This window comes from Sinocyclocheilus anshuiensis, unplaced genomic scaffold (genome assembly GCF_001515605.1).
Source record: "Sinocyclocheilus anshuiensis isolate Anshui unplaced genomic scaffold, SAMN03320099.WGS_v1.1 scaffold217, whole genome shotgun sequence".
Classification (NCBI taxonomy): domain Eukaryota; kingdom Metazoa; phylum Chordata; class Actinopteri; order Cypriniformes; family Cyprinidae; genus Sinocyclocheilus; species Sinocyclocheilus anshuiensis.
The window spans coordinates 196,175-212,283 of NW_015536538.1; the positions used below are offsets into that span (position 1 = coordinate 196,175).

The 16,109-nt window shown below is 34.9% G+C and overlaps 2 protein-coding genes across 3 annotated transcripts in view; both read right to left on the reverse strand.

The window, feature by feature from the left end:
* The window catches only part of LOC107696047 (ras-related protein Rab-31-like), an 8,409-nt gene extending 4,933 nt beyond the window's left edge, over nt 1-3,476 (reverse strand). Inside the window, exons 1-3 of the mRNA XM_016496197.1 lie at nt 3,298-3,476; nt 1,854-1,933; nt 1,313-1,394 (exon numbers count right to left, since the gene is read on the reverse strand). Coding sequence (XP_016351683.1) covers nt 1,313-1,394; nt 1,854-1,933; nt 3,298-3,333 — 198 coding nt within the window. The 5' untranslated portion in view covers nt 3,334-3,476. The remainder of the gene's footprint in view (nt 1-1,312; nt 1,395-1,853; nt 1,934-3,297) is intronic.
* A 3,558-nt stretch (nt 3,477-7,034) lies between these two features.
* Nucleotides 7,035-16,109, reverse strand: part of LOC107696059 (ralA-binding protein 1-like) — a 15,895-nt gene continuing 6,820 nt past the window's right edge. For both annotated transcript variants that reach the window (XM_016496206.1, XM_016496213.1), the window contains 7 exons: nt 13,150-13,499; nt 12,485-12,646; nt 10,761-10,892; nt 9,803-9,913; nt 9,346-9,467; nt 9,052-9,172; nt 7,035-7,647 (listed from right to left, as the gene is read on the reverse strand). In XM_016496206.1, coding sequence (XP_016351692.1) covers nt 7,336-7,647; nt 9,052-9,172; nt 9,346-9,467; nt 9,803-9,913; nt 10,761-10,892; nt 12,485-12,646; nt 13,150-13,499 — 1,310 coding nt within the window. In that variant the 3' untranslated portion in view covers nt 7,035-7,335. The remainder of the gene's footprint in view (nt 7,648-9,051; nt 9,173-9,345; nt 9,468-9,802; nt 9,914-10,760; nt 10,893-12,484; nt 12,647-13,149; nt 13,500-16,109) is intronic.

The window sequence follows — 16,109 nt, forward strand, 5'->3', positions numbered from 1 at the left end:
TGTGTGTGTGCACTTTGGATGGGATAAATGCAGAGCACTAATTCCGAGTATGGGTCACCATACTTGGTCACTTTCACTTTTTTCACTTTCACATTTCAGTTCAAACAACTTGTAAAAGTGCATGTAGCATCCGATGACCCCTTTAAAAAAAAAAAACGTAGCTACTGTAGTATTGTTTTAATAAAGCATATTAGGATGACTTGTGGTGCAGGAGATGTGCTATAAAGAAGATGATGTAAAGTTCAAAAGGAGACACATATTTTCCGAGTGATCTGAACAGACAGTAATATTGAACATACAGACGTGCACACAAAGTCATGCCAGCACTTCCCAAACTCACACACACCCGATGAGTCACACCTTCAGTGAACTCTTAACTCTGTGTGTGTGTGTGTGTGTGTGTGTGTGTGTGTGTGTGTTGGAAACAGTTGTGCTAATATGTTTTGGAAACTATGAACAGCATTTATTCAAAATAAAAATCTTTTGTAACAATATAAGTCTTTACTATCACTTATTATCAGTTTACTTGCTGAAGTATTAATTTCTTGAATGAATGAATGCTAGGCAATGTTGTGTTTGTGACATAAAAATATATATTTGTGAATATGCTTTTTTATTTGCAAACCTCATTCTATTTATTTGTGAATATGTTTCATTTTGTTAATCTCTTTACATTTAGCCTATTTGTGGATCATAATATATTTATTTGGAATAAATCAACAAAATGAACTTCAAAGTAATTCTAAGCATATAAGCAGTAGCGTTTACAAAACTGTGCAGTTGGAAATGAAATGTGATTTCTCTAAATAACAACTGTGATGTCAAATGTGACACAGAGGTTTGACTTAGAATCATCTTGCATCGTTTAATCTTGTGTTAAAGGGAGAGTTCATCCAAAAAATAAACTTTTGTCATCCTTTACTCACTCACAAGGTGTTCCAAACATAAATAAACAAATAAACGAATAAATGAACTATTGATTTAGGTTGGGAGTTAAGGGGCACAGATACACTTACAAGAATCCAAACATGTTAAACCTGTGTGTGTGTGTGTATATGTGGGTGGAAAACAGAAGCTGAATGCTATGGAATCATGGGATGGAGTGTTTTTAGCAAATAAACTCTGTTCGGGTTGCATGAGATAGAAGTGGATGCGCGAATCTGCTCAAAGATCTTCAAATAAACATGCAGAATTATGACATTAAAAAAGACAGTCTCAGATGAAATAAAATGAACAAACACATACATAAGTAAAAGTTTCATATACCTAAGCAAATTTCTAAATAAATAAAACAAAATAAAAATTCACTCACTCGTTCCTGCCCTGCGGTGTCCCAAATCAGAAACTTGTGAAGTTCATTTCCACAGGGGACAGTCTTAGTTAAAAAAGAAGCACTGAAAAACAGATTATATTATCATGATAAACATATGATTTGATGATAATAATAATAATAAATTCAATTTTGATAAAAAAAAAATATATACTATTCATTCATATATATTAAGACATTCATTTATTTTTTAAATAGTATACATGTATATAAACTGTGTAACAGTCTTCATTCAAGGAGGAAATTACATCACAGTGACCATGACTAAAATATGAAGAAAAAAAAGTTTAAGTGCAAATTGTGCAAAGCTAAAAATATTCTTTTGTCTAAGTGTAATGAGTAACCTAACCGAGAGAAATCAGCATGTGCTGATGTAAACAAAACTGAGAGGAAACAACTGAACTGACTCTGAATCAGCTGTTTAAAACTGTTGGTTTGACTCATGAAGGTATATTTAGACACACTCTTCCTCCTCTAGATGAGTTGACGGATGTGATTTCTTCACCTCACCAGATGCACCTACCCTATCGTTGGACTGATGTTGTGGTCAAAGTGATCTTGAACGAATCGACACACGATACTTGATTTCCCCACACCTGTGTCCTGTGATTATGAGAAAAACAAAAGCACTGAAACATCGTGAAATATCAAATATATGATCAATGTTTAAATGTCTTTCGCTGTATGACACATGACTTTAGACTATTATAGAACTAGATCAAATGATGTGGACATTAGGAATTTGAGATTTCATGTTTTTTTTTTCTGCAATATGTAATTTCTGAAGTATGCATACTGTACACTGTATGGAATAAAAACCTCTGTATGTATAAAATACCTGGATGACATACTTTTGCCATAACACACAGCATATGACTACAGCATGCTGTACAAAATACCATATCCACAAAGCACTTAACTTGACCTTCAGTTTCTAGTGAATAAGTGTTTTAAAGGGGTCATATGATGCGATTTAAATTTTTCCTTTCTCGTTGGAGTGTTACAAGCTCTTGGTGCATAAAGAAGATCTGTAGAGTTGCAAAGACTAAAGTCTCAAATCCAAAGAGATATTCTCTAAGTCAACCACACCTACCTAAAACGGCTCGTTCTAACACGCCCCCACATGTCTACTTCACGATGTGGGAAGATTTGCATAACACCGCCTAAATGTTCACGCAAAGAAAGAAGACGTAACTTTTAGTCTCACTGTAGTATTGTTGTTGCCGCCGCCATGTCGTGAAGACGCTGTGTGTTTCGTTGTGAAAGCGAAACTACTTTACACCAAATACACAAAATAATGTTATTTTTAGCAGCATCATATGACCCCTTTAAACTTTTGTATGCTGCATTGTTGTCATTTGGATTTATTACATCATGTTTGCTTTAATCACATTGGTTATCACCTTGGAATGCATTTTAAATCCAATTTTGCATAAAATGTCTTAACTTTAGGTTAATTTCAATCAATAAGACCTTTAAATCAGTTACAGGCTGTAACTCACAGCTACAGGTATTCCATGTAAAAGAAAATATGTGCACAGTATATAATAGTGCCGACACAGTCAGAGAGTAGTATGGTAGTATGCTCTTCTGTTCATAGCCAATGAATTGTTTTACGTTTTTTTTTTTAATTATATGCAACACGCAGTATATACTGCGCAATGTGAAGAGCTTAGTGCGCTAGAATTCCATCGCGAACACAGCCAGATTCCAGCCGGCGGTGACGTCATGGCCGCCAACATTCCTAAAGAATACATTTATGCGAAAAACACGTCCAGCTTAAGCTCCAGCTTTCTCATACAATACCCGACGATATTTGTATTACATGACTGAGAGAGGAACTTCGTAACGGTTAAAAAAAACTACTACGTGTTGTTGAGTATGAGAAAAGGAATCCGAAATAATCAGAGTTCCAGTTTGTATGTCGATGATCCTGAAGCCGCAGACGGAGGAATCTCAACACTCACCCCGAGCAGACAAACTTTCAGTTCCCTGATGGCCATTGTAAAGCACGTTAAGGCAGCTGAAACATTATTTTAACAGTCTCCAGTCTTGTTTTGTCGACTCTCATCCATCACAGTCACAGCGGACTGTTCATCCGTAAAAAACAAACTCTGACCATCTCCTTCCCAAATCTAACGGAAACCGACTGAGCTGTCACTCACATCACGTGATGACATAAGCCACGCCTCAAAGAGAGCGATTGTTCAAATAATAATATAAAAACAATAATAAAATTGAGAGTGAATTGAATAAATGTATGCCCTTTATTACTGTTATTTGCATATGATTTTATTTTTCATATTTTTAAAGTCTATCTATCTATCTATCTATCTATCTAATCTATCCATCTATCCATCCGTCTGTCTGTATACACCTACGTTTTTACTGGTATCTTTTACTGATCGATTTAAATTTCAATTGGATTAGAGATTAACTTTATTCAGAAATTTAATTTAATTTTGTTTTATTTATTTATTTATATAAGACAAATCCAATCATAAGGGGCACTTTTTTGACATTGAGATTTATACATCATCTGAAAGCTGAATAAATAAGCTTTCCATTGTTAGGATAGGACAATATTTGGCTGAGATACGACTATTTGAAAATCTGGAATCTGAGGGTGCAAAAAATAAAAATACTGAGAAAATCGCCTTTAAAGTTGCCCGAATGAAGTCCTTAGCAATGCATAGAACTTATCAAAAATGTAGTTTTGATATATTTACAGTAGGACATTTACATAATATCTTTATGGAACATGATCTTTACTTAATATCCTAATGATTTTTGGCATAAAAGAAAAATCAATAATTTGGACCCATACAATGTATTTTTGGCTATTGCTACAAATATACCCCAGCGACTTAAGACTGATTTTGTGCTCCAGGGTCACATTTTAACTTTATGGATTAATGCATAATTATGTGGATACTTTATAAAAACATAATTTACTAATATAATAAAAAAAAAAAAAAAACATAAATCCTAATATAACACGAATCATTGAATAAATAACATTAATATTTTGCTGTATTTTAATTCAATATCATTATTGTCATTATCATGCAAATTCATATGCAATAAAACAAGAAAATGAATGCTGTTTAAATCACAGTATGATTAGATGGTCTTAGATTTCAAGCTCTGGACTTTGTATCGAGAGGTTTTCTCTGCCTGGTAGCTTACACTGACTCGTCTGTCCTAGACCTGCAGTTGGAACCTAGACAGAGAAAGCCTTCACCTCTAAGCTTCTAGTGTTAAATTAGACCACATACATCTGTCTGTCCATAACTGTGGTAACACTAATCACAGCAGCATGATCTTCACCTTCAGCGCAGGAGCAACAGGCCATCCTTCATATTCTGTATTCCAGTCAAAAATCTTCAAACTTCAATTACTGTCCAACCTATCATTTTATTTTAGATGGCAGCATTCTGTTCGCAATGATCACGAGCTACAAAAGCTTTGTTTATAATATGAAAAACTATCATTTCCAAAAGTAGATGAGCAGGTATGTATCTCTTTGAAATAAGTTCTAACAGAGAGACATCAAGGGGGGGGGGGGGTTATACAGTATTTCTGAAATGCAACTTGACAGCATGACAAGAAAGAAGAAGAAAAAACAAACCAAAAGCAAAATGAGGGAGGAAATGTGTTATATCTGAAAGAGAATAATAATATACAATAATCCAGTAGTCCACTAGCATTCAACAAGCACTTTAGACAAAAATAATAATCATTACATAAAATGAAACTGACAGAATATTGGTAGTAAAAAAAGGAAAGAATTGGTGACAATCTAGTGCAAGTTTCCAAAATGACTATCGATCAAGTGTGTCAGAACATCTGTAACAACTGTGCCAAAACTTCAGGACCGGTTGGGTGGATCTCTAAAAAAAAAAAAGTTATGTTCATATTTCACCACAAATCGAAAGAAAAATAAGATATTCTGCAGAAAGAAAATGAAGCTTTCTTTCAAATATAAGCAACATTTTATTAATGCAATATCTCTTTTCTTTGATTCTGATCACCTACACTTATTAAAACCACCCTTAAACTTCATCATCGATCAGAAATATTCTTGTGCTTCATGAAATTTGTTTTAAAAAACATAGCGTGACATTACGGGAACGTACGGAAACTGACAAAAATGTTATCAACTCCACAACAAACGGCAATCAACTCATTCTCATTCTAGAAGTGCAGATCTGCGCGGTTTAGTGCAGTTACAGATTAGATGTTTATATATGATTATTAAATATTGAAATTTATAATCAACGTTCAAATCCGTCTCCTTTGAATATCTTAATAGGTAAAAATACAATCTAGTTGTATGACAATGTCCCAGAGCATCTTCAAAGTAATTCTTCCGTGCGGCTGCACAGTCACCTATGGCACAGTGAACACTTTCAGAAAACACACAACTTCATTTTCACTCAGTTTGATCTCTGTTCTAGACCTGGACCCACAATTGGAGAGCTGGCAGCCCATTATGAATTCTCATCCCCTTGCTTCTGCATTGGCATTTGGCAACAGACATCCAGGACATTTCTCAATGTACTCACTACTTTGGAATTTAATTATGAGCAGAACTGCATAAATAAAATGCATTTGTTCGTAATAACCAATAAAGTAAACCTGCTTGTCTGAAATGATTGTTTTTGCACAATGTAATGTGAACACAGAAGATATGGATGTTCGTCACCTGTGGTTTGGAGCTTTCACACAGGATGCAATTAAGTGAACATCCTATTAGTATTTCTTGAAATGCTTGAAGTACTGAATTTTAAGAAAACATGTCACATTTATATAAAAGCCCATTCACGCCATGAAATAAAAAAAAAGGAAATTGCAACTTTTTATCTTGAAACTTTATCTCTTGAGTTCATCTATCAAAATTCAAATTTTCCCCTCAGAATTATGAGATGAACTAGCAACTGAGATAAGAAGTCGCAACTACCTCTTATTTTTTTCTGTGGTGGAATGTGAAATGTAAACTCAAAATCCTGAGGAAAAAAAGTAAATTGCAAGAAAAGAATTGTCAGATGTAAACTCAGAATTGTGAGGAAAAAAGTCAGAATTCTGAATTCATATCTCAGAATTCTGACCTTTTTTGTCAAAATTGCGAAAAAACTAAATCCAAATTGGGAGATGCAATTACACTTTATTTTTGTTCCATGGAAACGGGCTTTCATACATTTTAACCCAAAATCGAAAAGAAAAATATGCTTGCATAAAGAAAATTAAACTTTTTTTTTAATTGTGACATTAATGACTATTAAGAACAATTTGCACTTAAAATACTATAATGTTTTAAATTTAAATCTGCATAAAAGCAGTACAACAAAAAAATACCATGATATATACTGTATAATGTAAATAATATATCAATATTTTTCCGTATTACCACATTTCCATCATGAGAATGACATTTTATTTGAATTAAGGTAATGGCAATTATGTAGAAAAGTGCTTAATAGTAATGTAAATAATGTTAGAAAATAAAAAAAAGAAAAAAAAAGAAAAAAAAAGAAATAAAAGAGGCTTAATTTTCTTAATGCAAAATATAATATAATATATCTATTTTTTCTTTTGATTTTGGAGTAAAAATTGACCTGGACAGATGAAATTCACTTTTTCTTTTAACAAACTTGGGATTTTTAAACACAAACCCTTAATACTCTTAACTATTTAGAAAAAAGAACGAATCTGAGCACACACACAAAGATCTGATTGTGCTGCTGAAATTTCACATACAAACTTAAACGTGTCAAAAGAATCCAATTTTACTCCATTGTGACGATGACCAATCAGAAATGTTTCCCATACTCGCCTCTCTTTAGACCTATTGACCTACAAATCACATCTCGCCTCCGTCCTCTGCTGTCCAATTTTCTCCCAGTGTAACGACCATCTCACTTCACCTTGCTGACCCTTGACCCAAGATGTCACAGTTACGTGATGAGCAAACACAAGCGCAGGTGTAGTGATGGTCAGATGGTTTACAGGTTGGCCTCCCTCTTGTCTTTGCTGGGCGATGGCTTCATGGCATCTTTTCCAGGCTTCCCATTGGCTGGGGCGGCAGCGGCTGCGGCAGTGGGTTCCATGGCGACCGCTGCGGCACGTTTGATTGGCTCGTCCGCTCTAGATCGTTCCTCTGGGCTGGGCTGGGAGGGCGGGGCCTGTTCGGAAGTGGGAGGGGATGTGAGCTCCTGCTGTAGCTTGTGAGTCTGAAGGAGGCGGAGCTGAACACGCAGTTCCAATATGGCCTCCTGTTCCTCATGGATGGCCTGATTCAGATGAGTGTTTTTATTCTGCAGTAAAACAAAACAAAGACAAAGATGAGACTGATGCATAGAATTCAATGAGTAGTTTAGGCCAAATGCTAAGAAGCAAATCATATAATTAAGTAATTAGACATTTACAGAAGCCAAGCAGGCTCTGCACATTAAAACTGGCTTAAAACATAATCAACTTTCCTTTTCTTTTGTGATGTATATCAGAATGAAAACAATATACTTCTTGAGTAAGACAAAAAAAGTAGGATGGCACTTGAATTTGTCCATCAAAAGCTTCTTGAATATGTTTACTTGAAATAAAATACATATATATATATATATATATATATATATATATAAAATTTTTAGCCAGAAGCCAATTCAACATTTCTCATTTTAACTTTAACTTTATGTACTAAAATAATTAAAACTGATCTAAAAATATATAAAAATTGGACATATTTACAAAAAAAAGTTTAATAAAAATTACAAAAACACAACAAAATTATTAAAACTTAAAACAAAAAAATCTTCAAACTTCAATTACTGTCCAACCTAAAACCTAAAATTCAAGATATTGGTGCAAAAAATACCCCTGTATGAGTTTTTGTCTCATATTTATATCGTAAGCGATATCAAACGAGCAGTGAGAGCAATAGGCTATCTTTGCTGTTTTTGTCACCGAGAACACGAGTGCAAATGTCATTTTATACAACAATTCAGTAAATAAGAAGTTAATATTGTGTTATATTTTAAAAATAATTTTGTGTGTTTTTGTTCAATTTTGCCAACGAAAATATTACCTATAAAAGACACAGCAGAATTGTTGTGCGTCTCCAAGCAACACGGTGTTTAGTTTCTGAATGAATCCGCGTTTTGAACGAATCGTGTGAATCAATGATTCAGTAGCCCATTCGTAAAGAGAGCCGTTTATAAAGACATTTACCGCCACCTGCTGGTAGTTTTAGTTTCTTCTTTGGAGTATCATTTCATTTATTAAACAATAAATAAATAAAAAACATTAAAGGATAGTTCACTAAAAATAAATAAATAAATAAAATTCTGTCATCATGTACTCACCCTCATGTTGTTTCAAACCTGAATGACTTACTTTCTTTTGTACTACATAAAAGAAGTTATTTTGAAGACTGTTGGTAACAAAGCTAACAAAGCGGTTTTGGTTACCAGTGACTTTCATTGCATGAACAAAAAATACTGAGATGTTTCTCAAATTATCTTCTTTTATGCAGATATAGGTAAAGGTACGTTGTAGCCTAAACATTTAACACACTAATAACTTTAAATTATCTTTTGGGGGTATTTTCACAGCCAAATTTAGTTTGCGATTAATATGATTAATTAATCGCAGCACCCTGAAATTAATTAGATTAAAAAACTTAATTGACTGACAGCCCTACTTTGTACAAACAAAGTTCTCACCTCTAGCTCTTCGTTCTGTTTCTGCAGGTCTTCTAGAATCATCTGCAGTTCCTCTTCATCTTCACTCTCACTCTCGCTGTCTGATGAATACTCCTCTGTTTCACTGCGGCCCTGTTGACGGCTGTGTGTGTGTGTGTGTGTCATTTAAAGCAGAAAATGAACCAGAAAATGAGCCTTGAAGGGCAGAAGAGACTTTTCAAAAATGTTGCTTCCCACAGAAATCACATGATTATGATCATGTATTATTATAATTAGCAACAAATTTGATCATTTTACCTGTGTGTCAACTCTCACCTCTGTATATCTGCGATCTCCGCACGCAGTCGCTCAATTTCTTCTTTCTCTGTGGCAATTTGCCGGCGCAGCACCTGCTCCAGTGATATCAGCTCCTCCTGCTCTGTTAGGATCTCATTCTCCTGCAGGGGGCGGTAGAGAAACAAACCAAACATCACACAGAAATAATCTTCGGCTGCATCCCAATTCACAAGTGCACAAGTGCAAGTATGCAGCAAAATTGTAGAGTAGAATTGGAACATGCTAAATGACAGAAAAAAGACCCGTTTCACATGCTGCTTAGGTGTGCATGCAAGCATCTGCACATTATGTGTTTCTGTAGGTTCATGTGTTAAAAACGGCTCTGGCGAATACTATGCAAAGTACAGTGATGCTTATCATTGATCAGCTGATTTGTTTATCTGTGTAGCCATTTCAATGTCGAGCCAGCATCTGAAACACGAGCAGGTGGCCTCACCTGTGCCAGGAGAAGATTAATGACTTCCTCCTCGTTCTCAGACATCTCCTCCTTTGATACGTCCTCTTTAGATAGGCTGGCGATTTCCTGCGCGATTTTAGTCTCACACTCCTGCAGATTCAGAGGCACAGAGAACAAACAACACATGAGGAGGTTTCTAGAAGTGTGGCATGATAAACAATGGGGCGTAAATTACATTTTATAGTTGCAAACAGTTTCTTACAGAAGTGGCCAGCAATAAAACTTTTTGTTTGTTTATAATTTATAACTATGCTAAACGACATAGCTACTGTATAATCATAGCGAAAAACAAGTGAAAAATAGCAAAAAGTAAACAAATAAATATAAACAACAAATAAAAACATTTAAAACAAATTTATTTGATTAAAAATTCTAAAAATAAACCGGATCTCATTTCATTAAAAATGTTTGATAAAGAATAAAAACAAGTTGTGATTTGTTCACTCATTTCTCTCTCGTCTTTCTGTTCTTTATTTTTAATATTCAATTTCATCTATTTTTATATAGAAATGCGGGGTAAAAAGAATAAAATTAAATAAATAAAACAATACAACAAGTGGTATACATGTTATTTTTGAGGTAAGTATAGGTTTACATATACACAATCATTGATTATTGTTTATAGTACAGTACTCCATCTAGGCTATGTCTCGCAATATTTTAGAAACAGATACTTTTTAAGTCTCAAAATAAATGTCAATTCTTCCACATTGTATATTTCCTTTATTTCTACCCAATACCGCTCTCTTTCTATTTGTATTTGAGTTTCAAGTAACATTTCCAACTTCAAATGTCACCATTTATTCTTTCTGTAAGGAAATGCAAATGTAGTATTCCACTAAAACCCATTCTTGTATTTGATTCTTCTTTCTCAGACAAACTCATTAGGAGATGTATGTTTGCTGATGTGCAGTAAAGCAGGGGTCAGAGCTCTTGCCTGTCTCTTGGCCTCGCGGAGCTTGCGTTTCAGTGCGGTGACGATCCGCTGCACCTCCCAGAGTCTCTCCTCCTTGGACAGATCCTTCACACCGGCCTGCAGATCTCTGTGCAGACGGTTCAAGAGGAACTCCTGCAGAAAGACACATGTAAAATCACTACTGATGCACTGAAATCAACTTTTTACTGAAACTGAAATAGAAGAAGTTTCCATTTACAGAAACAGTTTATTTAATAATGAAATAATCTATCAATACATAATAAACATTTAAAATAAAAACTGGGTATACCAACATATAAAACTAGAATTCGCTTTCTGTTCCAATTTGTCGTTGAAATATAAACATGAATAAAATCTCGTTTTCATGACAGACTCATTCATAACAGATTTATTTAAAAATATATTTAATAAAACATCACTAACAGGTCAAGTTAAACGTATAATAATAAATTAGTATAATATGTGCTATTGGAGAACCGCTAATTAAACGTTACCGTTTTTGGTCAATGATTTCGGTTCTCCAAAACCATTTCGGCTGAAACTGAAAATGCATTTTTTTGCTCTTTCGGTGACAAATTTCACTATAACTCACAAACAAGACCTCTACAAATCTTAGCTGTCCTAGATCAAATGAGGCTGTTTTTTCTCATGTTTCGTCTCTTGTTGCTTTGACTTTTCTCCTGAGAAAAAGACCCCAGTTTTTACTAGAGCTCTAGATGAAATCTCAACATCTCAAACTGTGTTCAGCAATCTGCAATCAAAGTCAGTGATTTCAATATGAATTTGTGTCTTATTCCTTCAACAGATTTTTATGAGAAACATCTGAGACAAAGTTGACACATCTAACAAACAAAATTGAGAACGTTTCTCACAGAGAGCAACCTCTGAGCCATAAAATGTAGTGTTGTTATCTTGTTGAAGTCATGTGACAGCAGCCAGCTATAGATTCACACACATCAGGACTGTTTTCGTTTTCTCTGCTCCAGATCTGTTTTTGTTTCCAGTCTCTCCTCACTCACGAAGTTTGGATTCATCTCCTGTTTTGAATATCACACGCATTTCCTTGTTCTAAGGTCACATTTGCCTTTGACACAATAAAACGAATTATTTTATGTAAAACACTAAACTTTTTCCATCATACAGCTTCCTCTTCCAGGTAAATCATACGATCTGGATGAAAATCTTAACAGTCCTCACAAGATGCATTATTTATTACGCAAAATATAATTCCGTCATCTTTTGTTCAAGTTTTGGGTTGAACTGTGAACCATTAGACAGGTTTGTGAGATTGACCCACTTCTTTTATTTTAAAGGTCCCCTGAAATGCTTGGAAACACGCAACGTTACTCTGTGTTGACGTCATTTTAACTGAAACAGGAAGACAGGGCGGGACATATCAAGCAGCCCCGTCCCTTTTTAAAACTTCAGCGTCTATTTTACAGTGTAGAATTTTATAGGATTCTAGAGAGCATTTGATTGGACAGAAAGTTTGATGAGAAGCTGAAGTAAGATGTGACGTTGAGCCGTTTTGGCGGAAGTGACGAACTGCAAGCTTTGAATGCTTATATCTTTTAAATGCGAATTTTGTCACTGTTTTGGAGCACACTGCCTTATAGATAACCTTAAGACTAACATATTAATACTAACACCCAAAAAACTTTAATTTTGATTTCATGGGGACAAGTATAGGCCTATAGCTGTATTGTTTCAGTCCTGTGCCCCACCTGTCTGCGGATCTCTTCTTTAATGCTCTCCTGGGTCTCAGGTAGGGTCGGCATGGTGGCCATATTGGACCAACGCAGAGGACGGACAACCGGCTTCAGAACCACATCACCGAACAGCTCACGGACGTGAGTGAAAAACACGTACAGCACACGATTCCCAATCTACAAACCAGAAAGCATTGGACAAAGGATTGATTTTGTGTCATACAGAAATATACAGCTATGGTGAACATTAAAAAGGCAGAACCACTGTTTATGGGAGGTACATTCATTGTTATTGCCCAATCATATTCTCCCCTCTTCTCTGCATAATTTGCGGTCCTCTCTCCAATAAAAATGACCCCAAACAATGATCTCATTAGCAGTATGAGGGTACCTCTATCCTCCATGTGTCCTGGGAGACTATAAAGTAGGACAACCCTCAGTCTGAGAGCAGAAATGCATTTAAAACCATCTACTGAAACACCATCAGTGATGATTAGCAACATTTCACTCACTATATTAAACTTCTTGTACAGAATAAAATCTTTACTATCTACTTCCATCCAGGGTACAAAATTCACTTTTTGCAAATCTGGACATACTTGAATATTTACAAAATATTGCACATGGAAAAAGGGCCAGTATTGCATCAAGCGAACATCACCTGTAGATCATAAACTCACCTGTACGGTGGGATTGAGCACAATAGAGATGTTCTGGATGTTCATCTTGGTGTCTGTCTCGCGGGCGATGACGTGGTCCATGTGAGTGATGAGCCAGGCCAGGAGGATTCTGCTCCCCGCGGGAACCTCCCCCAGGAGCCTCTGAAACTCCTGCAGTTTCTCTGCCTCGCTGGGCCGCCCGCAGGCCTCCTCGAAACGCGGGGCCAGCTCTTTACACATAAGGTTATCGGGCAGCTCTCGCAGGTACTGCTTCAACAGGCTGGCCACCGTGTGAGGATCATACTCCTCCAGACACGGACACTCCTCGCGGTCGTACGCTGCTTTCAGCTCGTCAACCTTTGACTTCATACCTACAGGAACAACATGGGGGCAAGAGTCAAAAGCTGCAAGGAACATTTGATTTGGACTTTTCCATGCAGACAAAACAAAATCTGGCAAGGGGCATGTCTTCGTTGTCCGTTCAGATAAGCATGAAGTTAGAGCACTTTTGAGATAGGCCTACAGTACGCATGTGAGTTATTGTATGGTTATTGAATTAAACATCATAAATAGAAAGTGGACTAAAATGCTATCAAAAGTGATCCAAGCTCACTTTTAAGGTAGGAACAATTTAAATCTGGAAAAACAACTAGGCTCTTTTTTAATATTTTAAAGTGCTTTAAAAATCTGAATTTGGAAACAGATGTGAAAACACATTGAGATTACACATGTTGACTTTTACATATACTCTTCTGTTCAAAAGTTTGAGGTCTGTAAGATGTATTTTGTATTTTTTTTAAAGAAATAAACAGTTTTATTCAGCAAGGTTACTTTAAACTGATCAAAAGTGACAGTAAAATCAAGTGTATAATGTAACAACAGACCTATATTTCAAGTAATTTATATTCTTTTAAAATTTTGAAAAAGAACTTGTGGAAAAAGAATCTGGTTTCCACAAAAAATACTAAGCAGCATAACTGATGGCTGCTGAAAATTCAGCTTTGCAACCACAGCCTTGGTGAGCATAAGAGACTTCTTTCAAAACATTCAGAAAATCTTAGAACCCCAAGCGTTAGAACTGTACTATAAATAACGAGGGTTTATTTGAATTGAGATAAAAAAAATGGTTGGTAAAAAATTGGATATTCATTAGTCACTTTGTCTAATGGTAACATTGCCATCCCAAATTAGGGGGAAGGAAATAAGATCAAAGGAATATTCTGGGTGATTTTTAGCTTAATGTTGACAGCCCTCTACGGACACCTTGGCAATTGAATCGCCATTGGCTAGTAAATTTTTTAGTTTACTTGCCAGACTGATATACTATTTTTATATATACAAAAAGCTTATGTTTGTGAAATGACACAGCTTTTTTTTTTTTTTTTTTTTTCAATTCATTTTTGTACAATGAAATTAAGTATTGGAGGTTTGTTGGTTGTATTTTTATACTTTGAAATATTGCTAATACAACTCATTATGTACTTCCTAGATGTTCATTTACATATTGATGTGTTATAATTCTTTTAACTATGATGAACAATTGTCTTCTAGACACAATATTCCTTCAAAAAAGTGTTTGGAATAAAAACGACACAGCCGCCAATATAGGATATTTACTTGTACATGTTCATTTCTGCCTATTTTTATTTTCTTTGCCATTATCAAGCACTCAATCTTTTTTTAATACTAAAAGTTCTGAAGCCAAACAAAATGAGTACATTTTACATATATTAAATATTTAAAATGTTATATGTTTGTAATTTATATTGAAAAGAAATTAATCCTCCTATTCAGTTAAGGACACATTAAATTGATCAAAAGAGACAGTAAAGACATTTATATGGTTACAAAAGATTTCCCTTTAAAATAAATGCTCTTTTTTTTCTATTCAAAATAAAATACTAAAAAATCTATTAGTTTTCCACAAAATTAAGCAGCAAAGCTATTTTCAACATTAATGAGAAATGTTTCTTTAGCAGCAAATCAGCATATCAGACTGATTTCTGAAGAATCATGTGACAAATTATAAATTACAGTAATACAACCCTCTACGGACACCTTCGCAATTGAATCGCCATTGGCTAGTACATTTTTTAGTTTACTCGCCAGACTATATAATAAATGTTTGTAAAATGGCACCGTTTTTTAAATATCTGAAAGTACACTCTTAACTTCAGTCAGTCAAGCATTATAATATGATAATCAAGTATTATTTAATGATAGAACTTTAGTCATTAGAATTAAAACTTGATAACCATTTATGAATGCATATTTGTCATTTTAACTGAACTTCAGTACTTTTACTGTTCATTCAGTGTCATTCAGTGTTTCTGTAAAAACAATACAAAAACTTGGGGCGGAAAAAAAAAATAAAAAATACTGATAAGATGATACGAATTAATAAGAACAATATAAAACGCACTAAGGATTAATGAGCTACTGGATTCGAGTGCCAGTCGTTTGCGCATTAGCTCCGCCCACTACTGGAGAAACCGGCATATCTTATGCTTATTCTTAAAAGCTGAATAATTCTAAATGAACTGTTATTTTTACAGAAAAATACAACAAAGAATATCATTTACATGTAGCGCGTCAGCTCCATACAATGTGACTCTCTCGCTCTCTCTCTCTCTCTCTCTCTTTCTTTGCGTGTGTGTGAGAAACAGTGCTCCCAGCACACAACAGCAAGTCGTGCGCCTTCACACTAGAGTTTACGGTACGTCAAATACAGGTACACTGCGCATCCATCGAGATTAATTGAAAAATAGCACAGATCGCTTGACGGAGAGCGAAACTCTGAAACGCTCAGTCAGAGTGTTCGGCGAGTGTAAATATATCTAGGCTAAACTTATACTTAACCTCCAACTCACACACTGGCGAGTAAAATCTGAGAATTTATTAAATTTATTAGAATATTAGACATAATTTAGTCGCCCAGAGTAAGATTTAGTCGCATATGCGAGTGATTTACGTGATTTACT